The 26586-nt window shown below is 33.5% G+C and overlaps 2 protein-coding genes across 2 annotated transcripts in view; both read left to right on the top strand.

Annotated features, from left to right (window-relative positions):
- Positions 1–26586, top strand: part of LOC130453164 (uncharacterized) — a 519843-nt gene that overhangs the window by 276491 nt on the left and 216766 nt on the right. The gene's annotated exons all lie outside the window — the stretch shown is intronic.
- On the top strand, positions 18762–19826 carry LOC130453168 (uncharacterized). Its single transcript, XM_056792778.1, has one exon. It carries the CDS (start codon positions 18762–18764, stop codon positions 19824–19826), a length of 1065 nt encoding a protein of 354 aa, XP_056648756.1.

The following is a 26586-nucleotide window of genomic DNA, read 5'->3' as shown; positions in this document are numbered from 1 at the left end:
ATATAATTCAAAACTGTAACATATCTATCCAGTAGGAATTCTATAGAGACAATGAGGACCCTTCCTGCCACTATTACAATCTCGAGATCAGACCTCAGTTTCATTTAAGTAGCGGTAAGATCTACTGAAATTATAAGGTATATCAAGAAGTTCCACAGTGGGGATAACTAAACATAGATTAATTGATTTCATTACATCAACTTTTTACTTAATGTGGATTTCAAAGCAATTTCAGCAGTAGTTTCAGCATAACTAGAATTTGTTTGATTTTCTCGTACCATTGCTCGTTGTGTACGTACATAATATACCTAATTTTAGTTCTTGATTATGATATATAAGTATTCAAAAGCTCGAGATATTTATTGAGAAGAGTACACTTTGATGTTTGATTTTCTTTGCCAACTAGCTTATTAAAGTTTTAGTATTGGGATCTCGATAAATCAAAGACTGAAGTGTACTTCCTTCAATATTTATTCAAAACCTCCGAATACTGATGTATTTATGATCGATAATTGTTATGTTGTGAGAAATCCTTTTTTGAAAGAGGAAATTTCAAATGTACTTAAGTACGTATTACAGTTTTAACAAGCGATCCAACCTTCGGATGGTTCTAAATAAAATGATGCAAAATATAAGCAGGGATTATTTTGAACTATTGAAATTTTTCAGAAAAATCGTTATCAAGGTTTTGGAGCGTTTTGGTTAGGTTAGGATGAATCAGTACTTGGCTATTTTGATTGATTCTTCTAGATTAATTAACATTAAGAAGTTCATAATAAGAAAACAAGAGTGTATAGCTAACAGGCCGACTCTTAACAAAAAGATAAGACTTCCCAGAACTTCCCATAGATCTCAGAGAAGAGTAAAGAGTCTACGAGCGAAACTGCGACGCGAATGAGGATCTGTCAAAATGACAGGAGGTGATAGAATGTTTTCCTTTGCATCCATCCGCGGATTTATCTAGGGGTGGATGCTTAGAAGGACGAGACTTATCACGCGCACGTGTGTGTGTGTGTGTGTGAATGTGTGTGAATGTGTGTGTGTCCATGTTAACTATAAAAAACTCTCGTTTTCATAATGAAAATATCGGTGTCCGTGAAACCAATGGCACATTGATGTTGTATATATGTATAATTCACATTCCACAATCTTTCATCAGTATTCTCTCTTTTGAAACCAAATTAGTCCTCCTTACTTAAATAGAACTCATCTTTTGTTTTATTTTTCATAGCTTCTGTCCATTCTCCCCTTCCAGTCTTTCTTTCAAAACTCCCCATTCTTGAACAGAAGAATTAAAAACTTGCATGAAGTTAATGAATTTATCTTTTTTATACCGTATTTTCATCATGACATGCAGATTTAAAAGAAATAAAAAAATGCAGAGATTTCGAAACAAATTCTTATCTGTTGATGCAGTCTATCAAAGTTTAGATTTCTGGCATGCTCCATACTGGTTTAGTTTTGCTATGAACATATATACAATTATTGCCTATTACTATCACCCAAAATTTTGTTATTCATTGTGTGTTTTTCTGAATATTGAAATTTTATTCTATTTGTATCTTCATATAGTTATTTTTATGTTTTTCTTAGTTTTTACAAGCTTTTTTCTACAACTTCTAACAATGTTTAGATAATAAAGCATTTCTGCATGTCTCCCTCTCTTTATTTCTATAAAGACTGAAAGTAGTCGAAACGTCAATATATGCTTTCAAACGAAATTTTGATTAGATCAAATCAAGATAATTGACCAACAAAAGCATATAAAAAACGTCTAAGAAGGAAGAAATTACCACTGAATGCATTAAAATAGAAAAGACCGGGTAGTTCTATCTAGAAAAATAAAGAAATTTGATATTTATGAAATTAAAGTTTGAGCACTTTTTATACACACCCTGTATGAAATAGAAAATTTCTCAACATAGATTCAAATACTGATCTTGCTTAAAGGAAACATATAGAAACTATTTTCATATCTTTAAGGGTATGCTCGTAATTTATATAGGTCTGCAATGGTCAAATTTTTCACAAAAAAGTATCCATTTTTCGAGAAAAGTTTTTTAACAAAAGTGAACTAAAATTTCACGTCGATCTCAAAAATGTATTAATATATAGGGTGTTCTATTAAGAATAACAAAGTTACAGTCGACTTCCGGTTCTACCGGAAGTTGGCTATCTTTGAAAATATCTAAGTTAAAAAGAGCGTATCCGAAAACCTAGACGGAGAAATTTTCATGATTTTACTATAAGTATTTTGTTATATACAGATAGTTTTAACTCATCGTCTATAAATCCAGTATAAATCCGTCCTTTAGTGATAAGTTTAATATATATTATCCTATATAATCTCTCAAATCATTATTCTCCTATACATGTTTGTGATCTATTTTCCATATTCACTATTCTTGACATTGACACTTGTTCGTACTTCTGTGACCATTTTTGTTCCCTTCTTACTAATACTTCGTTGAATTTCTCATTGCGACTGATTTCCATGATAAAAAAATTCCTCCCTCAGTAGCTAGCCGTCGTATACTATAGATTTTGAAAAAAAAGAACGAACTGTAGTTTCCACATACTTCTTTGCTCACTTACTTTACCTTCCTTATTAGTATTAATAACAATGGATGATTATAGCGACATTCAATCATTTACACCTTAGTTGTTGTTATCGTTCTATCAAGGGATCAATAAAGTGTTATAATTGATGCAAACAATTGGAAGATCTAATGAATTTCATTTAAAATAATATTTGCCTAGTGATAATATATTATTGTTTAAGTAAATCTCGTAAATCAATACGAAAATGAGATTCCAATAATCTTAGTATAACACTTGATGGAAATTCTGATTAAGTTCCAAGTCTTTTCAAATGCATAATTCTATACAAAAATGTGATCACAATTTTTCTGGCGGCTTTATGGGCTATTTCCATAGATAAAAGACAATGTTGTTCCATAACTTAAATCTTCAAATAATCTGTTGTTTTGTAAAGTTTTTTTATTTTATTGATTTATTGATACGATTTTTATTCGTAACAAATACTGTCTCTTAGGTTCCTAATTTATTTAAACACTATACGCCACACTAACTTATAATAATTCAATTATCACTATCATTAACTAAGTTTAGAATTCACTAATTCATGCAACTGTTTGTCCATAGTTAGGCTGTAACAGAGATAGTTATTTCAATAGCCTGATATTGATCTGTGTTGATCTTTATTTATGTTTTTCTTATCAATTATTGAGGAATAAAAATGATACGATAACAGCCTTGCCAAGTACTTAGCTTGATCTATTACGATGAATTCTTGTCATTCACCATCTTATTTTTCGTCACTTCTTTTTAATCATTCTTTTATCTTCAGTATATGCATAATTATGATATGCAATTGCGCGTAACAATAAACTTGCCGCAGTCACTTCAGCGTCCATCGTTATCGAGCGGAGAACTGAAGTGAGAACTTTGTGAGAGTGTGTACCCAAAAGAAGTTCTCACTACGTTCTCGCGAGAGTGTGTGGGGGCCTTAATAGTGTGAGAACTTGAATAACTCAAAAAAAAAATAAAGTTTTGTCGCAGGCCCAACAAATTTGCTTTAGCTTCACTGTTCTGATTGAAAAAAATATTTTTCTATGCATTTGAGGTACCCACCAAATATGTAACGATTGAAGTACAAACAGAAATATATTCGTTTCTTATTCGTAGTAGGTAATGTATTCTATCAGTTTTTCAAATGAATACAAGTTCAAAATAAAGAATGAGGATGGAACATGTGTTGAGCTATTTCGAATAACAAACCAAAATATCTGTTGGCCTGTATTATCTTCTTGTCCACTTTGTAACAAATCGTATCTGCTACTCTTCTTTTTGAGGGTTGAGTTATATCCATTATTGATTGTGAAGTCATTCAATAATATTTTCCAATGTTCATAAAAAAAAAACACTTTATGGAACTATATTTACAGTGAACAGTGGATCTTTATTGAACTAGATCAATAAATATTTATTGTAATTCCTCACCTGTCATTATGGTACAGAGGGTTGTGATCAAGAAAAACATTTAAATGAGATAATGATGAAATATTTAGTCCTTTTTCTGAGACATTGTAATACGTTTCAAAGAATTGCGGATTATATTTTATCATCAATCATATTAATGATGTTATTACTAGAAAATGCTTTTTTTTTCTGAAATGACATATGATTACAATTTATAAACACAAAAGTAAATGCCTCAAACATACGGGATACTATGAATTGGATATGCAACTCTGAATTTCTAGAAATGTCAGTCAAAAATTAATTAAAATTAAACAAAGTTTGAAAATGAGTGATATTATTGGAAAAATAGATGATAATGATGAAGAAAGACTTGTTGGGATTCCACCAGAAGTTAGTGAAATAGCAAATACAGCTTCATTAAAATTATTACCTAATAAATAAAGAAAACTATATTAAATTCATTATAATCGTTTCAAATAGTGGTGCTTCCATGAAAAAATTGTGAAGATATTAAGCCCTCATCACTTTGGTCTGAGTACTCAGTGGTGAGAACTTGCCTTTCTACAAACGAAGATATTAATATTAAAAAATACAAAAGAACTAATGGCATTTATGAAGCAGAACACTGAAGGATTTCGGTCAAAAAATTCAAAAGTATTAATAGTTTATTTAAGAAAGGTAGAGAGCAATAAAATCTCATAAGGAGTGACCCAATGAATATTTGAGCCACTTTCATAGTTTGGCTTTGATTTTATTATAATTTTTTTTTCTATCTTGTGCAGGTAGTACCACCCGGGTTTGGGTCAATATATGGGTTTAGCCTATTCCTATCCATTCCTAAACACCGAAAATAGTGTGCCAAAGGCGTACGGATACTCGTAAAAAGGAAAGAGCTTTATTTTAACAGAATAAAGATTGGGCATTATATACATAGTATTAAGTACACTTATTTTTTACTAAACTTTATATAAAAAACACATTATACAGAAATTGAATTATGAAAAATCATAATGTTCTTAGTCATCTGAGGAACTGTCATCTCCTCTTGACGTTATAATTAACGGGTCGACGATCCGATCGATCAAGTAGTCAAGATCCCACATTATCTCCTTTTCTTTAATGATGTGCTGGACTGCTTTTCGCCAGTTAAAAATGATATGGCGGTGTGCGCAGCACAGTTACAATTGGTTTTTCTACTATATCTTCCACGGCGTATTTCATAAAACAATAATTGTGTAAATTTGCTATAGCTAATAGTTCTTTTTTTTATCAAATTATCTTCAAATTCAATACTTTTGATGGTTAACCAGTCAAGAATTTCTTGTTTTTTGCAAGATGAAGTTGGAGTCTTTTCTATGCGTCGAGAATGATAACTGATAGTCTTCAAAAACATCCGATTCCATTTCCTCGTGGTAATCTCCCGTATGGCACGACTCAAAGGTTAGCAAACCTTCTTTTAAAAATCCCTCTTCGCTTTCAATATGGACGATTATTAATCTTCTCCCTTTAGCTGAAGGCACCTTAATACCTGTTGTATTGTTGGTATTGTATAACCTTCCTCGTCTCATCAAGATAAAAGATTTACTAATGCTCTGTTCTGTACTGTTTTATATTTTTTAAGTATTTTCGTTGCCAGGAAACTATTTCATCGCTTTCATATTTCTCAAAGTGGTCCTTAAAAGTTTTTTAGTTATCAACGGAATACTGTCGTCCTGGTCAAGCTCCATTAAAATCTTATCTAGGGTGGGTATTTCTCTTTCAAAATAAAAAGAGTGAGCTTTTCTTCGAATTACACTTTAGGTGTCTTCATCAAGGACTTTTACTGATCTGCCTGGACTTTTCTTGGGAGGTTCTACTTGGCCTGCTATCTTTCTTTAACTTTATCCACCTCCAGTAAATTGGGAACATCGGTCGACAGTTTCTTGTAAAGTAAATTTCGGGTAATCGTATTTTATGCAATCGTGTACATTTAAAGTTTTTCATTCACTGATAGTGGAAAATTATTGGAACATCTTTTCTTTGGTGTAAATGTCGCCATTTTATTACTAATCTTATAATACTGTGAACAATATTTACGGCTTAACTGCAAGTTCTGATACGTTAAACAAATATACTTATAAAGGTCTAAAATTTTGGCACCATTGCCCTTACGGCGCATGGTTAAGCCGAATCTGAAATAGGGTTGGAATTAGGCAGAGGCACTAATAAAAGGTTAAACGGTACCTGTTAAGCGCAAAACGTAACTGTATAATTTACTACCTAAGTAATGCCTACACAATATTTCAAGACCTACACCTATGGCCAACAGCGAAATTGAGCCGAACTGGACGGAATTTCCCATTTTATTGCTATATACATTTCCGAAATACACTATAATAGAGGGTACATTTATCAATTTCTAAAAGAAGCTGCGAAGTCCTAGTATTTGATGAAAAGTCAGTCAGTAATTATTGTTTAGCTTTTGTAAGACATTTTAAAATTACTTGCTGTGGGCCGCTGTAATATTTGGCTTCACAGGTGCCTGTTGTAGAGATGAGCTTCAAAAATTAAATATTGAACACATAGAAGAAGTTCAATATTAATTGTGAAAGTGCCACTTTCTTAAACTGACAAGGAACAAAGTTTTGTTATCAGAGGTGAGGTTGAAGAAGGATATATACCGTAAATACACGAGATTACGTCCCAATAGTTTACTAATAAATATTAATATTGAAAATTGGAAAAATAGTATTATGATTCCTAATTACTAGCTCCTAACTTTTTAAAAAATTGTATGAAACTCGTGTAAAAAGTGTTTATTGCACTCGACGTTTTGTCAAACTCTTACTTTTGCACTTGTTACATAAATAACTATTTTAACTTGTTTCGGTGTTATTAAAATTCATTCACCATAAATTTGAGGAGATTGGTGAAGAGGTTATGAAATCATATTATACCCTAATATGATAATGAAAATGAAACCATGGAGCCAAAATATTAACGAATGTATATAATGAAAAGGAACTGTCGTGATTATTCTCCAATCCAAGAAATGATTAGTTAATCTATATTCAAACAAAATAAGTTCTCTCGAAGTCCAATTGATATCTTCGCCCTCTCAGAATGTTGAGTATAGAAGGCCTCAGTTATCTCGGAAATGGCTTCCTTGAGTTTTATATATTCTTGTTTGTAAGGGTTTTCTCAAGATATAACCGATATTATCAGTAGTAGTTAAATTATTCCAAACATTGATATGGCTATAATTCAGTAAAAATTCAATTTTGGTAATCTCTCATAATTTTCAATGATTTTCAATGTATAGAAGAATATTAAAAACGATAAAGTGGAATCTGTTACAACATACGAGTATATTCAAAATTTTGAATGGTAACCTCAATACAACAATCTTAGCGATTTTCAAATCTTCCCAAAACATTGTGTGAGATCACTGATTTTTGAATTTTCTCATCGCTTTTCTGTACGATTCCCAGGAAAACTTAAATCATAATTGTGTCAACAAACTCAAGTCTATGGAAGTCTCTTGTCAATTATCTATTCAGTTTCACTTTTTACGGATTGAATATATAATATCTCAAATTATCTTCACGATTTCTTCTCAATATCACTTGATGCAATTTTTTTACGCTCACATTTTAGGAGCTATGTTTAGTATAGAACATAGAACCAGTTTTTCAGACTTCTTCACTAATTAACAGTGTATCTTGCTATCTGCTTTACTGTAAATATTTTCTCTGTTCTGCTATACGTCGGCAAATATACGATTTCTATTCGCTGGGTTAATTGATAAACACTGTCTCTTACGTTCTTAATTCATTTAAATACTATACACTACACTTAACTAACTCATATCAATTCCCTTATCACTATGACTTGACTAACTTAAAATAATTCATTCAAATTCTTCGATTAATTCACTAGTTAGCTCTGTTCACTTTGACTATTTATTATAAACTGACCTAAACTGCGCTATATACACTTATTTATATACCACAAGTAGAATTCTCCAAACTTATAGAACATAAATAAACAAAACAAATAAATCAATAGAAATTATCCAAAAGAAACAATGTATATGAACTACTTACTATAAAAAAAGCGTATGAAAAGCAAACATCAAACGGATTCCGAGGTTTATAAAAAGTTTCTTTTATATTTTACGGTTTATCAGATTTACGTGGGCAAGAGGATTAGTGGGCTATCCATTAGAAAACCAGAACCGCCCAGCTTAGGACGGGCGTCATCATTTAATAAAAAAACATCAGTTTGTTTTATGGCAAGCAGGGTAACAGCAGTAAGCTGATCAAATCGCTCAAGTTCTTGGTGATAAAACAACATCTCGAGCCACCATGTTTTACTGGAGATCGTTCGAAATCGATTGTTGTGCCAGAAAACATCGATGCTGTACGTGAACTAATATTGCAAGATCATCATGTGACACACCTTGAGATTAAGGCTTACTTGCGTATTAGTTCCATTTGTATACGTTTAATATTGCATGAAATTTTGGCTGTTAAAAATATTTACTCGCGTTGGATACCGCATAGTTTGAAAAATAAGAAAGAGCTCGTGTCGATTGGTGTAAAGAAATACTGAAATAGTTATTTTCCTAACAAGTGGCGGAAAGTGATACTTTCCCGCACGCGGCTGCAGTTGTCAAGCTGTCAAGTGCGGGAAAGACACTTTACGTATGAGTAAGGAGAATTATTTTTTCTACGACCGTATATACAAAAAAGTATACCAACCCGTTTTTCAAAAATTATTTTATTCCAACGGGAAGTTCTTCGTCGGATGAATCCATTATTATTGTTGTATCGGATTCGGTTCAATGTGGTTTAATTTAGAAGAAGTACTTATTCGGTCACATCCAAGACGTTCTGAACAACTTTGACGTTTTAGTAACAATTATATGGTTAAATAAAAAAATATCTGTATTATTTTATATTTTCAAAAAATTAAAAATGCTACATAAAGTTAGAAAAGGTTTAAATTTTATTTGATGGACTATTTCGTAAATATTTATTTACCTGTAGTAACTATAGTTATAATCTCAGAAGTGAAAAACTATCTAATAAGGTCAAAATTTGCATAATTTTACTAGTGCGGGAAAGTGACACATTCAAAACTAAAATGCTTGTGGGAAAGTGGGTTAAAACGCACGTCGTAGAAAAAAATCAATCGCGATGCTTCAATTGACTTCTATAAGATTATAACATGCAACGAATCATGTATCTATGCATATGAACCTGAAATTAAACGACAATAGTCTGTATAGGTCTTCTAAGTCGAGCCAAATCCAACAAAAGTTGGAAGCACTTCGAAGCAAATAGTCGCCTGCTTTTTGGAAAAACTGAACATGTCGCCACTATTATATTATATCGACGTATAGCGTTAATTTTAAATGGTACACTAGCACTCTCACTTATTATTCCCTCAAATCAAATATATATTGTGATGTAAATGTTTTTCCACACCTAAAGACGTGGTTGATGCGTTAAAATCACATGTTTTTGAGGTACCTCAATCGGAATTTATCTTTATCTATATTTCGGAAAACAATAGAGCCATATCCAATTTTAAATATTTGTTTTTACTTCTCTACTTCAAAGCTTAAGTATAACCCTCATATCTCACAATTTTTCTCATAGAAATCCTGTATCTTTGCATTTCGTGGTCAAATAAAAATATTCTCTTTCAACTTAGTGTCACTAACTTAGGAAAGACTTGCCTCAGGTAATTGAATCTTTCACCCTCTGTATTTATAGCCTCTCTGGAGTATCACTAAAATAACGATAACCTTTGAATTGTAGTTTTATCTAAAAGGAGGCGCACATGTTTGTTAGCCTCTTCGATTGTCACTAAATAAGCAACTAATATAGACAGTTTTAAATTTCTATGTTGTAGGAACAAACACTATTCACTATTCAAGGAGAATGTTTGATATAGAGTTCCCGCATTAAATTATCGATATCAGAACATATACCTAACGAAATTATGAAATGTGGGAAAACGGAGTTTTTCCCAAAAATGATTTTCGTTTCGTTATCAATACTTTTACTCTTTAAAACGGTCCACAAGAAGTTCTTTCCAAATCACGTGCGAAATCATTTAACTTTCTTTAAACACTCAAATATGGTTTGCCGGAACTGGAACCAGGCAGGAATTATTAAATGGTTAATTAAGTCTTAGATCTTTCTGCTTATAAATACAGGCCAATTGAATAAAACCTCATAAAATTCACTATAGGTGGATAAAAAAGGAACACATTTTGAAGTGATGTCTATTAGGAAGCTTATGAATATTGTTTTTATTATAGGAAGATTCCTACTCAAGGTTTGATATGATAAAATGTTGATTCATTAACATCAATACATTTTTGTATGCGTATGAACCAACTGTCGTAGCATTTTTGCATTTTTACCGCTACTTCAGCTGTAAAAAACGTTGACCTGGCAATTTATTTTGGATCTGAAGAAATCATTGGGAGCCAAGACCGTATCGCGAGTGAGTCATGAATTCGATATTTCGACAGTTCAAAAACGTTTTTGTTTGAAATGATGTGTGAGAGCTCTCATTGTCGAGGTGGAGGATGATTCGTCTTCTGGGGATGTTTTCAGTGGATTTTTCGAACATTGAATCTTGCAGTATCAGTTCTTGCACAGTATCGATGTTTTTTTAACAAAGCAGCTGATTCTGGCCGACCTTCACGAAATTCATCCTGTAGCGAAGTACGGCCACGATTGAATTAGGAAAAGCAACGAAACACGTTTGGCTTTATCACCAAATATCGAAGCGAGTTCATCGGCATATTGCTGTTGGTTTAACCCATAACAAAAGTCTTAGAAAATCATCGCACGAAGATGTTCATGGCTTAATTCCATTTTGTGATGAAGATGAATGTTTCAAGTATAAGTAAACAACTCGAATAGCACTCATATGTTGTAAGCTGTAAGTTCTAAGTTACTTCACCATTAAAAATGTCAAACTTCATAATGGTAATGTGATATTTGACATATTCACATCAGTGTTGCCATATCTCGAAACTTCAGTAGCAATCGACGTATAAAAGGTACTAGCATTCTAAAAATAGTTGTTCGTGTTACGAAAATTGTGTAGGCCAGTGTTATCATTTGAATAACGAACACCTGTATGCTGGCTCAATTGAAACTTACTCAGAATGATTTCACTTCGATGAATAACGAAATTGTGGTGTCAAATCATAGAAGCCTAACTTCTAAGCCATATGTCATTGGATTCAATAAAGAAAATGTGTTTCAGATGAGATGGATCTTCGCCTGATTGATCATTAGTTGTTATAAACTACCAAGTAGCATAATTAATGGAGAAAATGATTCTGAAAGGCTACAGAAAAGGGTCGCTTCTGTGTACAACATTTTTGATTTATCCATTTGAAGACACAGTACACAATTTATGAACATGAAATGAATTCTTTGAACAATAAAAACAAAACTCAACAAACTCCCTGGATAGTCTTTCTTCTATATCATCTATAGTAAGGATAAGAAAGATAAGAAAAAGCCGGAAAAAGCAATAATTGATATAATATTATATTCATATTCAAAGTTCACGCATAAAAATGACCAGTTATCGTGTATAAGTAGAGGTAACACTATTAAGGTTGCTAATATCCTAATTAATTAAATAAACAATACACAGGCACGTCATAAAAAGCTACCAGTGAATTTCATCATCACAGGAATCATATATATATATATATATATATATATATATATATATATATATATATATATATATATATATATATATATACTACAATTGACTTATTACAATATTATAATGTGTATAACTGCTGTGAACATTCATGAAGTTATATTCTTCATGATACTGACACACACACATATCACACTGTATATAGTATTCTATACCGTCTCCACACTAAAAGAACCTAGAATGATTGTTATTTACTCTTCTTATTCGAGCCATGAAAAATCGAGAAAATATGTTATGCGAGTGATAAATTGTCTTCCTTGTGTTGAGCATCAAATTTCAGTCTTTTTTATCACCTTTTGTCGCCTGAGAGTTCTAGTTTCATTTTTAAAAGTCTAGATACTTGTGTGGAAAATAAAACGAAACTTAATGGTTGAGCAAATGCGATAAAGTTATAGTTTCTAGTACAAATTTATATAGAAATCTATCACGTAATACGAGGGGCTGCTACTTGAGTTTGGAGATATAGCAACACTAAAGTGAATATGTCAAATCTGATTTTGCCATCATAAAATACGACATTTTTGATGGTGAACGTATTCAGAACGTGTTGTCATTGGAATGACATTTGAGTTGCTTACAGATACTTGTAACATTCATCTTGGTCAGAAAATGAATTAAATCGTGCGATGATTTTCTATGACTTTCGCTGTTGATTAAATAAACAGTAGTGTGCCGATCAACTCGCTTTGACTTTTGGTGATGAAGCACCATCTGAAGCCACCGTGCTTTGCTGATTTTCATGATACCACGTGATTTGAGAATCACTAAAAAAATCTTGATTTGATTGGTACGAAAAAATGTTGAAAAAATTTAAGATCCTGACAAGCAACTAATGATGGATCTATGTTGTTTCACAATAACATATCACCATTTGGAGCAACTAGAACGGTCAATTCGAAACGTTATACTAGCATTTGTTTGCCAGAAGTGTAGGGAAACCGATCGCAGAATACGAATCATTCTTCACCACGACAATGCGAGCTCTCACACATCATTTCAAATAAAAACGTTTTTGACCAGTGAAAACACGAATTAATGATTGATCCTCCGTACAATCATTGTTTGGCACTCAATGATTTTTTCCCATTCTCGCAGATCAAAAATAAATCGGAATAGAAGCAATTCTTCTACAAATGCTTCAAACGCATGCAAAAGTGTATTGATCTTAGTGGAGAATATATTTTAATGAAGAATATCTAGAAAAACAAAAAAACCATAAAATTTTTCTCATAAAAACTATTCCAGATTATTCTTAAATTTCGCGTTTATCAAACAGGAAAAGATAAAAAAACATATGATTGAAAATAGTAATTTCTAGGTTATTAATGAAGATAGTCAGCCAGGCACTTTAAGTTCAAACAATTGAGAACCCAGGGTATATATTAGATAGTTTAGGATTGGCAAAATATAAAGTTAATTATTATAAGGTATATTTTAGTATAAGAAGAGAGGAAATTGAAAACTAATATAGTGAATTAGTTTTAAATCAAATTCATTTTGCTAGTAGACTTGACAATTCAACAATAACTTCAGCAAAAATTTATCAATGAGATGTTGATTCACTTTCAGAAGATATCAATAAACTTAGAATGTATGACCGACCAAATAAAGTATCGTAATTAAAAGAGGTTTAGTAGATGGCCTCGGTATAGTAATTTTGCTCAAAAGGACTTGAACGATATTCAAAAAACATTTGAAAATGTTAATTTAAGCGAAAACAAATTTATAACTGAAATACGTTTGCAGGACAGATTACTCAACGCTGGCAAACTAATCTACGTAAAATTCAAGCATTTGCTAAAAAAATTCTCAAATAATTAAATACTTTGAATGACAGATTAAATAACGAGATTATTATTTCTGTTCAGTTAGAACAAATTAGAAATCTGAGAAATTATATCCAAATTTTATTGAGAGCAATATCATTTAGTAATTAAAAAATTTCAAATTAATCAAACAAACAGAATTAGAAAAAAATTTCAATTATTTAGATACTATCCATTTCCAAAAGTATCCCTATTCCTAGTAGAGCAAATAATATCCTTCTATCCCCGTATACATTCACATTGATTTTCAAAGCATCAACAAAATGGGCAAACGAAGAATGCAAGAAAACCTATTGGTATTGCGCAAAAGAACCCCGCGAAGACTTTTCACTCTGCAACTACGTTCGAGTAAAAATTTTTTTACTTTTCACTCATTTAACTAATGGGAATACAATAATTTGTACAAAGAAAATAACACCAATTAATGAAAATTGTAAACTAAAATTCAAATCTAGGAAAATTTCAAACTGCAACATCATATTCGAAAATAACGATTGCATTTACTCATTTCAAAAACATACCTGGATAGGATCAAATAAAACATTTACTCGATAATGCCCCAGTCTCAAAGAACCCACAGAAATTTATCATATCAAGAATCTACATTTGACGATCAAACCAAGCTGCAACCCCAGTTTCAAGATTCAAAATTGCTACCCATAGAAGTTCATCAAAGTCATTTAGAAATTTACTGTTGTCATATTTGTACAGGAAATATTTCAGCAAAACCGAAATTTTGGAAAAGTTACAGGGTGAACCAATAGAATTATGTTATATGGAGTCGATGATATATTTATAAAATCATTTATTGTAAGTGCTGATAGGACAATTCCCACATTATTTGCGTTCAGGTAATTGAGAAGATTTTTCATATTATCAGCAGACATGTGTAGATATTCTGTTAATACAATAATCATATTATATCATATCTTATTTTACTTTATTCAGCTTTATTCAGCATTCTTGTTTCCTTTTTATTTGTTAAACAATTATAGAAAAAAAACAGTCTTTGTTCTAACCACTTTTCAGAATTACTTAGTTTAAAATAAAATTTTTACAAAAAAGTTAATTTTTATTTCTGAAATTTAACTCTTGTTAATAGAAATTATAAAATAAAAAAAAAACATGTGAATTTACAGAGCTTGATAAAACATTGTATAATAATTGGGAATCATGTTCCTATCAAATAAGCTGATAAATTCTTTTTTTTTTTTGACAGGCAGAGTGATTTTACTTGCCTATGCAGGTTTCAAACTAATATTCTTAGTTTGTCCTGCCTGAATGCCTAATTGCCTATCCCTAGCTGGTTTGAATGTAACTTCAATCCAGTAGTTTTGCTTATAGCTGTATTTAAACAAAAATTTGTCAGCTCCTTCTTCAAATACTTTCACCGATAATTTAAAAGTATTTCTGTTAAAATCCTTAGAAATGTTTATTGTCATATCATTATACAATTTCTTAAAGTCTTTGTAATCTTCATAGCCCAATATCCTAACACCAAGAGGTTTCCCTCTTTTTTTCTCATTTCTTTCAATAATACTGTGGATTGCGTCTCCTTCATTTTGTGTGAGTCTACGAATTACATACTTGTGACTGATAGCTTTCATATCAAGATATTAGACGGCATACAATTACATTGATATCATGTACCTAAAAAAAGACCATGTCTAAGTAAAATTATTCCTTTTTGAAAGAGTTTATCAGGCCAAACTAAAGTATGGACCTATTATTTTAACAATACAAATCATATACACTATTTTGGAGTTGTTCTTACCTATTTTTCTGTTGTGTTACAGTTCTTGATTGGAGGGGGCAAACAGCCGATGTTTCAGAAACGACACAATTACGCTCTAGCGGCTAAGAGACGAAATACAATTACGTCGTTGTTTTACCATACATTTTATGGCTTCGTGATACCATTAAGCAATTACTCAAAATGTTACAGTTAAGTCATTGTTCTTCTGAAACAGTGATATCATCTTCTGATCATGCTTGAAGTATTGATAGAATTATTTTATATCTGCAGAGGAGTAGAGCATTAAATTTTGAGTTGAAAAAAGTTCTACTGTGTATAATCAGATTGGTAAATCAAGTTTAAAATCTAACATGACATTGTTCAACGTAAAAATGTGATTCTTATATCATCCAATCTACAGGTACAAATAGAAGTACAATATATATTGAAAAATTCTTAGCCTACTAAAGAACCAAACGAAAATTTCAATGTCAAAATATTTAATTACTCAACATATTCTCCTCTTAATTGGATACATTTATTACAGCAAACCTGCAACGTCTCTAGGCCTTTCGAAAAAAATGTTTCTTCTTGTTCTGCAAACCCGATCTCCACAGCTTTTATCACCTCCTCGTTGGAAGAAAATTTACGACCTTTTGAACTATATTTCAATCAATCAATCATGATTACTCTATGGCAATTCCAAAAAACTGCAGATTTCTGGACATGAAACTTCTTAGCTCTTGGAGAACCAGAGGGTTACCATTCAATCGATTGTTGCTCTGTTTCTGTATCTTATAAATGTACCCAAGTCTCTTCCGTAGTAACAATTCGTTTTAGGAAGTCTACATCGTTTTCAAATCGAACACAGATCGAACGCGATGCGTCTTTCCTTGCACGTTTTTGGTCAACATTCAAATATTTGTGGCTCCATTTTGCAGCAATTTTTCTCATGTCCAAATTGATGTTAACTATATGATGAACACGTTCGTATGAAATATTAAGATACTCGTTTTAGCCCAATTCGACGGTTTGATAAAATCATGTCATGAACTGCATCGATATTTTCGGGGACTATCACAGAAACTGGCCTTCTCGATCGGTCATCATCTTCAATGGAAAATTTGTTTCTTTTGAAGTTTGCAGTCCAATTTTCCCCTGTCGCATACGAAGGACATTGATTACCAACGGTATTAAGCATATCTTCGTAATTCTGTCTACCTCTTAATCCTTTTATATACAAATACTTTATGATGGCTCTTCTTTTAATTTATTATGTAACTCTAGTTTAATTTTTTGACGTCAAACTCTACACTGACACTTCTAATAAGTTATTGTTCGTTGCTATGGTAACGCAACATTTTGTTTATGCATGGAACTTGTCTAGGCCAACTAGATATCAATACATCCTCGTATATGCTGGTCACTTCATTCTCTATTCAAAGCTTTGAAAGCAAGAAAAACAGAAATCAAGAAAATTAGGTGCTCAGATTATCTCAATGTTATCAATACTGATGTCCTAACCCACCGATTTGAAAATGTGGTCTCGATCGGACTGAATATACTGTTTACACCACAACTACACCAACACTAACAATTACACTGTCCGACGCGCGTTTCGATAACCAAGTAATCGTCTTCAGAGAGTGAAGGTAAGCTAACTGAGTTTACCACAAATTATTCAGCTCAATTTCCTCCTTTTTCCATCTAGAAAAATGGGAAATGTATTTAACATTAGAAAGAATTATAACATGAATCATTTGTTCCCGTTAAAGATGTTACTGTGCAAATTTGTATATTCTGTTATGCATATGTGCAGTAACTGCAAAATGAATTTATTTCGTTCAGCTTCCCCCAACATCATCTTCCAATCAATTATAATCACAATTTGGAATACAGTCCACTAATTTCATCACTGCAGTTTAAAAATTATTAGTTATATATTAGAATTAACGACAAGTTGAAGTGTCCCACAATTGTCCCATCCGATTGAGATGATGGTCTCTGCGTGTTGTAGTAGAAGTGGCTAAAATAGAACCAGCTGCTAGAAGTAGCACAGATATAGGAGTACAGACTGTTAGTATAATGAAGCAGAACAAGGAAGCGCAGACTAATAATATGGATGTCCAAGAAAAACAAATGACGCTACAAGAGATACAAGAGATATCTGCTCCTGGCATAAATAAAGACTCTTTGCAAAGCATTGTTGAGGTACCCTGGGACGAAAGGTGTTTTGTCCATACAAACGTTATCCAAGATAACCTAGAGAAGAAAGCGGTTTCAAATAACCTTGTAGTGTATCTAGACCCAAAAACGGCAGGAAAATCAATGGCCATTCGTAAAGTTGCAGAAGCCGTGCCTGAAATTAGAAGACTGGGTTTAATGAACAAACCAGAACCACAACAAGTAGCTTATTTTAAGTCTACTAGTAAGGTACACTTTGATGAAACCGATGAACTACAAGAAATTGCGAAGAGTATATTTGTAGCCGGAATAGACGAATCCAAAGAAACAATGGAAGTGCTTTTTGAAATATATTGCTTAACGGCAAAAATAGCCGAACTTGCGCAGAAAAAAGATATAAAGAAACTTACGGTAATATTTCAGAAGGAACTGAATTTATCTGAAATACGTAAAGCAGTAGAAATTGCTCTGATGCAGTTTGAACTAAATGTAGAAATTTTTGTCTCAGACGGTATGACACTAAAAAAACAAAATAAACGAAGAGAGTCAAGTGACGAAGCTTTATATATCGAGAGAGGAAATCGTTCTTATGCGGAGCTTTTGAAAGCAGTTAAAAAAGAAGTACATAATAGAAACTTGAACAATAAAGTAAAGGCAGCCCGAATGACAAAGGCCGGAGATTTGCTACTTACAATGGAGCGAAATAGCGGAGGAGCAGACGACATAGCTAACGCATTAAAAGATATAAACGGAGAAGGGAAGATAAGAAAACTTGGGGGACAGGAACCACGAGCGGTCTTACACGTCAGAAATATCGACGCGGTTACAAGTAAAGAAGAGATTGAAACAGCAGTGAAGTCACTTATGGCCGGAAGCGAAACAGATTATGTTTCAGTCAGTAATCTTCGTCCTGGTTTCCGAGAGACTCAGATAGCAACCGTTGTAGTTGACAAAAAAACTGGTAAAAAACTTTCGGATAAGGGAAATATAAGAATAGGTTTTGTAAGTTGCACCGTTAGGCAGAGAGTTAATGTGCTAACATGTTACAAATGCTGGGGTATTGGACACACGACGTGGCAATGTAGCGGACCTGATCGATCCAAATGCTGCAAAAACTGCGGAAAGGAGGGACACCAAAAGAATAAATGCACTGAGCTTACTGTTTAATGTGTAGTGAATCTGGTCACAGACCACACACCATGCGTTGCCCAAGATACCGAACAGATATCACAAAAGGCGATATAGTGGGATCAGGCTAAGAAATGGCTAAATTTGTACAAATAAATCTGGGTCGCAGGCGACCTGCACACGATCTGCTAAAGCAAACAATAATAGTAAACAATATAGACATTTCAATAGTGAGTGAACCGAATAAAATACTCATAAAAGACTCAAAATGGTACGTTGATGAAAATTTTGATGCAGCTATAGGCATTACCAATAACGATATTCGTGTCCTAAATAGCGGACGAGGCAAGGGCTTCGTGTGGATTGAATACACAGAATTAGTCGTTTTTAGTTGTTACATATCACCTAACCTTACATTAGAAGTATTCGGAATAATTCTGAACCAACTCAAAGACGCCATTGGAACGCGCAATAAGAAATGCTTAATAGCTGCAGATTTTAACGCGAAGGCGGCAATATGGGGGTCGATTGAAAATGACAAAAGGGGTGATATGTTATCTGAATGGGCCGCAGGCCTAGATTTGGTTTCACTAAATCATGGAAATACTCCTACTTTTTCCCGAGGAAACAGTTCATCACATATAGATGTCACCTTTGTCTCAAATGATATAAACAAAATGTTTGGGAGTTGGCAAGTACTAGACCAAGAAACATTGTCTGTTCACAATTACATCTTCTTTGAGATACCGTCTTTAGAAACACAAAAAGTATCTCCTGAAAAAATTATTCAAGGATGGAAAATAGAAGAAAAGAAAATCCAATACTTCATATCTGAGATAAAACAAAAAATACGAGAAGAAACAGACACCCTAAACCCTCAAGGTCTCATGGCGGCTATTAAAAAGGCTTGTCAACGCACATTTCAGCCCACATATAACTATAGTGGAAAGAGAAAACCAGTATACTGGTGGTCATCACAGATCAGTGAGGCCAGAAAAGAATGCCTTTGTAAAAAGAGATACATGACACGTGCAAACAGAATATCCGGAAGCACAGTCGAAGAAAGAGAGAAAGCAAGAGCCGAATATAAAGAAAAAAGAAATTACTTGAAAAAAATGATAAAAGATGCGAAGAAACACTCCTGGAAAACTGTTATAGAGGAAGTTCGAAACGATGTTTGGGGAAAGGCTACCAAATAGTGACAAAAAGATTTCTACTAAGACCGAAAACAGAAATCTCACAGGATATCATACTTAAGGAAGCAAGTGGACTATTTCCAAAATATGAAATAACCACCTGGCCACATATTGACATGGTGAGGACGGATATAATACCATGGACACAGGAAGAACTTGTAACGGCAGCAAATAAAATAAAACCAAAGAAGGCGGCTGGACCAGATAAGCTATCACCAGAGATAACTAAGTGTGTAGTGAAATACCCGCCAGAACAGTGCCTCGATGTGATGAACAGACAACTGTATGCGGGGGAATTTCCCAAAATATGGAAAGTGGCGAAACTAGTGCTAATAGAAAAGCCCCAAAAAACGGACGATTTAAAAACGTCATACAGGCCACTATGTCTCCTGGACTGCATGGGAAAAATTCTTGAGCACCTCGTCAAAAATAGATTACTTGCAGAAATAGAAGCAAGAGGAGGTTTTAGCAACTCTCAGTTTGGGTTTCAGAAAGGTATTTCCACTGTGGATGCACTAGCTAGAGTTCTAGAAATCGCAAAAGAAGCATAACATGTGGCATGGGCAAACCGTAAGATATGCTTACTTGTAACGTTAGATGTAAGAAATCCATTCAACTCCGCACCATGGAGAGGAATAGCTGACAGCTTGAAAAAGCGAAACATATCACCATATCTAATGCGCATGATCACAAATTATCTAACGGGCCGGACACTAATTGTAGGTAATACCATTATGGAAGTAACCTGCGGTGTCCCACAGGGCTCGGTACTTGGCTCTCTCCTTTGGAACTTATATTATGACGACTTGTTGCAACTTGATATGCCAAGTAGCGTAAAATTGGTGGTCTACGCTGACGATCTTGCAGTAATAGTAACAGGAAAGATGAAGACACAGGTAGTAGTAGAAGCTAACATCGCTATACAAAGAATAGCTGAATGGATGCATTTGAAAAAACTTGATCTTGCACCTGAAAAAACAGAGGCGGTACTTTTGGGTGATCGAAAGGAAGCAAGAAGACTCACCATCGAAGTCTTGAATAACGAAATCACTACAAAACCGCAGGTGCTACAATGAAAAAACATATTGAAATCGTCTGCAAGAAAGCAGAAGCATCTGCTTTGTCTCTAAGTAGAATAATGCCGCAAAAAAATGGGCATACAGCAAGTAAACGAAAAATATTATGTGCAGTAACTCACTCGATTTTGTTATATGCGTCTCCCGTATGGTATGAAACGCTGAAATATACCAAATACAGGGATATTTGCTAAAAAGTGCAAAGAAAGTTAGCTTTGAGAGTATGTAGTGCTTTCCGCACAGTCTCCACAAACGCGCTGCTAGTGATTTCAGAAATAATACCTATAGAACTGCAGGCTGAGGAACGATACAAAACAAAAGGCGAACAAAGGAATGAGAAGATAGAGATACGTACTGAAACATTAAATCGGTGGCAGGACAAATGGGAACAAGCAGTAACTGAACAATGGACTAGAAGACTGATTCCAAATATTAGAACGTGGGTAAACAGAAAACATGGAGAGGTGAACTACTATCTTAGTCAAATGTTAACAGGACATGGCTGTTTTGAAGCATACTTCCACAGGTTTAAAATCAGTAATACAACGGAATGCACGTACTGTAGCCAAATGGATGACGCGGAACACACATTTTTCGTATGTGCAAAATGGAACCCACAGCGAATTGAAGTTGAACAATGTGTAGGAGAAACACTTACTCCAGATAATATTTTACACCATATGTTACAGGATGAACAAAAATGAAACATAGTATCGGTTATGATCCAGAAAATAATAGAGACAAAAGAAGAAGATAGAAGTAAGTACAGATTAAAATAAGTGTAAGGCAACGCTCGGAATGCTGAAGTAATACTTAACGGTAGTTCCAGCACTCTTCTCTGCAGGTGAATGAACGTATGAGGGGGAAGGGTTTAGTCGGTCGGCAGTACAACAGCCAATAGCCAACCAGATACTATCTAGACACAATATTGATCAGCCTAGATGTCTGAGAGCAGATTCCTAATTCCCCCCCCCAATAAAAAATATATATATTTGTATATTATTTGGAAATAGAATGTATCTATTGCATATTTACGCCTTGAGCTTCTCAATTAAGTAAGTAAATTCCCGCTAAAGGAGTCATTAAGAAATTGAAAATATTTTTCTTTACTCTTTATTTCTGACCCCTGAACAGTACAATGAGACTGGTACCAGGGCCTAAAACTTAACAAAACAATTGAAATATTTTAAATGTAACAAAAATGGAAATTAAATTAACAAATTTCTTATAATTTAGTAATAAATATTTCAGTCTGTTTTCTGGAGATAACTTCTTAGGTCACAGTATCTTGTTCTGTTATTGTCTGCGGTGTTCTTTTGTAGATTTCAATACTTCTGTATAAAGGTGAGTCTTGGGATTTTTTTGTTCTCACAAATTTGTTCACTAGCTCTTCCTTCTCTCTTGTATTGTGGCAGTTTTTTATTTGCACCAGATTTGTTTGTGTTTCTAGGTGACGATTTTTTAGTTGATATATTAACATAACTTGTTCAAACTGTTTCAGTTTATCAACATTTAAAATGTTCGAGTTTCTGTACAAATTTTATACACTTATTTTGTAGTCTCTATAATTTTTCTAATGATTTCTTAGGCAGATTTTCCCAACATGGTAGTAACTATGTGAGGTGTGGCACTAAAAAACTGTTCTACAGTTAACTTAACATGTACACTTGCTGCTGCTACTGCTACTTTTGATGTGAGTGTGCTGGTACGTTGTACTCTGCAGGGAAGTCCATCGGCTGTGATTGGTTATCGACGGACTGCTGATCTGAATTTTAAAATACTGCTAGTACCCGTTCACTTCTTAAGTGGATCATCACGCCATTGTCGTTTGAGAGGCCGGTTTGAGTCGGTCGATCATTACAATTTGTTCTCTTCAGCGGACTCGAGTGATGGAAGTTTGTTTTCATTCAATTACTTTGTAAGACCCATCGTCAGGCATTTGTAACAAGTATTTTATACCGTCGTATCGTAGAAAAACGTATTTTGCAGTGGCCATATCTTGACACGAACAGTGTGCTATGTCGCTTGATAGATTTTTGCCGTATTTAGCTGGAATTTTGAAATTAATGGTAATATTAATACTAAATACACTGCTTACAGTACCATTACACCAATACTCAAATTACACTGCCTCACGCGCGTTTTGATAACCGAGTTATCGTCTTCAGATTCTGAAGGTAGAAGTTTACCGCGTCAGACAGTGTATATGTGATTGTTTGTGTAGTGGTAGAACAGTTTGTTCAGTTTGGCCGTAGGAGATCGAAATGTTGGCTAAGCTTACCTTGATAAACTCCGCTGGTTCACTTTCCAGACTCGCCGGCTCGAAAAATTTCCTGGATAAACGCGTGCGTTGTCCGAATAGCATTTCGCACTGTGAAACACCTATGACGACCGATAGTTCATGGGTCATTTTGATGGCACCGTATCGCTGCTTTGAACTTCCTTTGGAAACGCTTGACCATCTCGTTGGCTTGTGGATGGTATGCCGTCGTGTGCAGGTGGTTAGTTCCCGTCGACCGGCTAAGTAATCGAAAGAATTCCAGTTCAAATTGTCCTCCCTGATCCATGGTTAACTTGAACAGTGTTCGATAGCTGCTGATCTAGCATTCCCAAAAGACACAAGCGTCATTTTGGCTTAATGGTTGATCATTGAGATAGCTACTAGCCACCGAGAAAAACGATCTACGCAGTTCAGTCAATTCCTTTTTCCCTCTGACAGCGGTATGAAGAAAGATAACTTCGAATTCTTAATATTCTTCGTTGTAAATATATAGTCTGGGTATTTTTGACATTTTTGAATATATTACATAGTTATACAATAAATGATAAATAAAACAACTTTTTATTGATATTTTCATCTGGATGAAAACTTATGCTCTTGGTATTTTTAATTAAAATTATGAATTCACGATGTAAATACCTAGCTCCTAATTTCCTTTCGCTTACTATATCCTCTCACCGTTTTCTGTTTAAAAATCTTTTGTAAAAATTTTTTCGGTTGTTACGTTATATGTATTCTGCAATTTCACTCAAAAAATAATTAAAAAAAAGCTAAACGGACAAAAAAAAATTCGCATTATCATCAAATTACTGTCTAATAAATGTATTCGATTGTTTGAGAGAGAACAACAACGCTAGTCTGTTAAAATCTTGAGGGTTCGGTCAAGTAAATAAGGGCGTATTCACATCACAAAAATAATTGCCAGTGATTCAATGGTAGAGTCATAAATTTTTGGTAGAATTTAGAGTTCAGGAAACATAATATATGAGGTGATTGTCTTGACTTAGTACGGCTCTGATGGCATACTCTAACGAGCTCCTCATAACTTCGAATGAGTTTTTTGAAATAATAACAACATGATATCGACTTTGCTGTTTTTGTAGCGATCTATTAATGGAATATGATTCGGTTTTTCTCGATTAATTCACTGTTAAGGGTTTTGTTATATGTGTGAAATGAATAAATAACTGCCTCTTTTCTTTTTGGATTTCTGGACCAGTTTTTTCTAATATATTAAATATTATCCAGATCCAGACCCAAATCTAAAGGATGCTCATTTTCATTATTAGTTCTTTCCTGTAAAGGCTGGGTTTGTTCTTCTTTTAAAAAGTCTGTGTTCCTGAAGACATTTTCGTTGCAAGGAAAGAGACCTGTTTTTTTAAATGGTTTGATTGAAGCTTCCCTTGCTGCAGCCCGATTATAAGTTTATCCAAATAGTGAGCAAATGTTGTTGTATGTCATACCTTATCCGGGGTTGTTTTTTGAATAAGTCTCTATTTGTTAAGGTTTTTAATGGTGCCATGAAACCCACATCAAGTGGCTGCATCTTATGGGTAGCAAGTGGCGGTAAGCACACAATTGAAACACATTTATTTCTGGCGATGTCTATAATTTCTATGCTTCTGGTGTGGAAATAGTGACCATGCAGCAATAACAAAATTGGATCATCTTTGGTTGGTTTAGTGAATTATTGAAAATATGTGAAAACCACTGAGAAAAAATATCGGTCAGAATCCATTTATATGGATGGTAGGAAACACTAATAAGGGTGGAACAAAAGTATCAGAAACAATCATGGATATCACAACGGTAAGGAGTTTTTCCTCTGTTTAAGATGGTATTGGACAAACCTGTATTTTTCCTTTCAAGCCAATGATTTTACTTTGTTTACGTTGTACAACTGTGATGCCTGTTAAGTCAACGTTGAATAGTCTGTGTGGAGAAAAATCAATTTTGTCCATCTCCTTTCAAATATTTCGAAAAATTGTGCAACGTTTTCGGAGGTAAATTCTCCAACTTTCTCAACTGATATTGCCGGTGTTCGAACCGAAAACTGTGGGTATTTGTTTAAAAACCCCATTTTTCACCCGCGGACATTTTTCCAATACTAAAAGAATGCTCTAAACTATTTCTAATTGGCAACTTGAAAGCCATATATTTCACATCTGTCCAACGAAGACCAAAATCCTTTCTTTACATTTCAATGCAGTAATCAGCTAGCGTTTTCTCTAAAGTCGCAGGTAAAGATTGTTTCCTACCTAGACATTCTTTACACTTCTTTTGTCTTTCACTTACGGTTCCTAAAATGAAAAATTTTGCTAAGGAAAAGAGAAACAAATAAAATAATCAAGCTTTTATTTAGTCCATTTTAAAACGAATGAACCATTTGGAAACATGACATTATATTAGAATAGACTATGACTTCTGGAACATTGAATGTTTTGAGGTCATGATATACCCCGTCTCCTTATTTCTTTCTACATTAACAGCACTAATCATGGCACCTATTACACTGTTTCATTTTTTTCTTGTTGTTACTCATCTGCAAAAAATAACTTAAAAAGTTAAGTTTTATGTAAGATATATCAACTATCATACCACAAATTAAATAATCGAAACCTGTTAGTTTTTTCATCTTTCTATCAAAAATATCTCGTCAAAGGAACACTTATAAAACTGTGATATTCCACAAATGCATAAAACCATATTAACGTGCTATGTTTAAGAGCAACTGAAATCAATTCAACTAATTTCATAAATCACCTTCCTATGAATGAATTTTGGGGGCTGTCGCTAGGTGGTAACTTTAAGTTATAGATAAAAGAGGGTGTCTCATAATAGGCGCTATCTAAAATTACGTGCCTTTCCTCTAATGCCGTACAACTGGAAGTAAACTAACGAGAGAGAACGTTGGCTAGACTCGAACGCTTCGAATATAAAAACTGATGAAATAGAAGTGATATATGTATTATACAAAGTGAGTTTTATGTATGGAACGCCTCAATTATCTCGAAAACGGCTTGTATGATTTTGATAAATTTTTGTCTATAAGGGTTTTGTGATACGGACGGTATTATAGTTTTTTCAATGGATCACCCTGTATATTTTTTGCTTTTCGGCATCCTTAAGAAACAATTACATACATTTAGTTGGCTATGAATTTGATTTTTTAATAAATTATTATTGTTGAAGTTTATTGAAAGTCACAATGGATTGTTTATCTGAAAAAGAACGAATTGATATTTTAATGTTATTAGGGTATGATGATAGGCGTAGAAATCAACAAGAAACGTATATGTAGTCCGTTTCTTCGTAGCTGAGGATCCAGTAGGCATATTTTTTTCCAACTTTCTTTGCCTTTTGTAATAATCACAGCTATTTGAGAGAAGAGTCCTGTGATCGTTGT

The sequence above is a fragment of the Diorhabda sublineata genome, chromosome 2 (assembly GCF_026230105.1).
Source record: "Diorhabda sublineata isolate icDioSubl1.1 chromosome 2, icDioSubl1.1, whole genome shotgun sequence".
NCBI classification, from domain to species: Eukaryota; Metazoa; Arthropoda; class Insecta; order Coleoptera; family Chrysomelidae; genus Diorhabda; species Diorhabda sublineata.
This window is presented reverse-complemented; position numbering and strand designations above follow the sequence as displayed.

Excerpts from the sequence above, each read along its gene's own strand:
- LOC130453168 (XM_056792778.1), top strand. The coding sequence starts at position 18,762 with ATGGCTAAATTTGTACAAATAAATCTGGGTCGCAGGCGACCTGCACAC.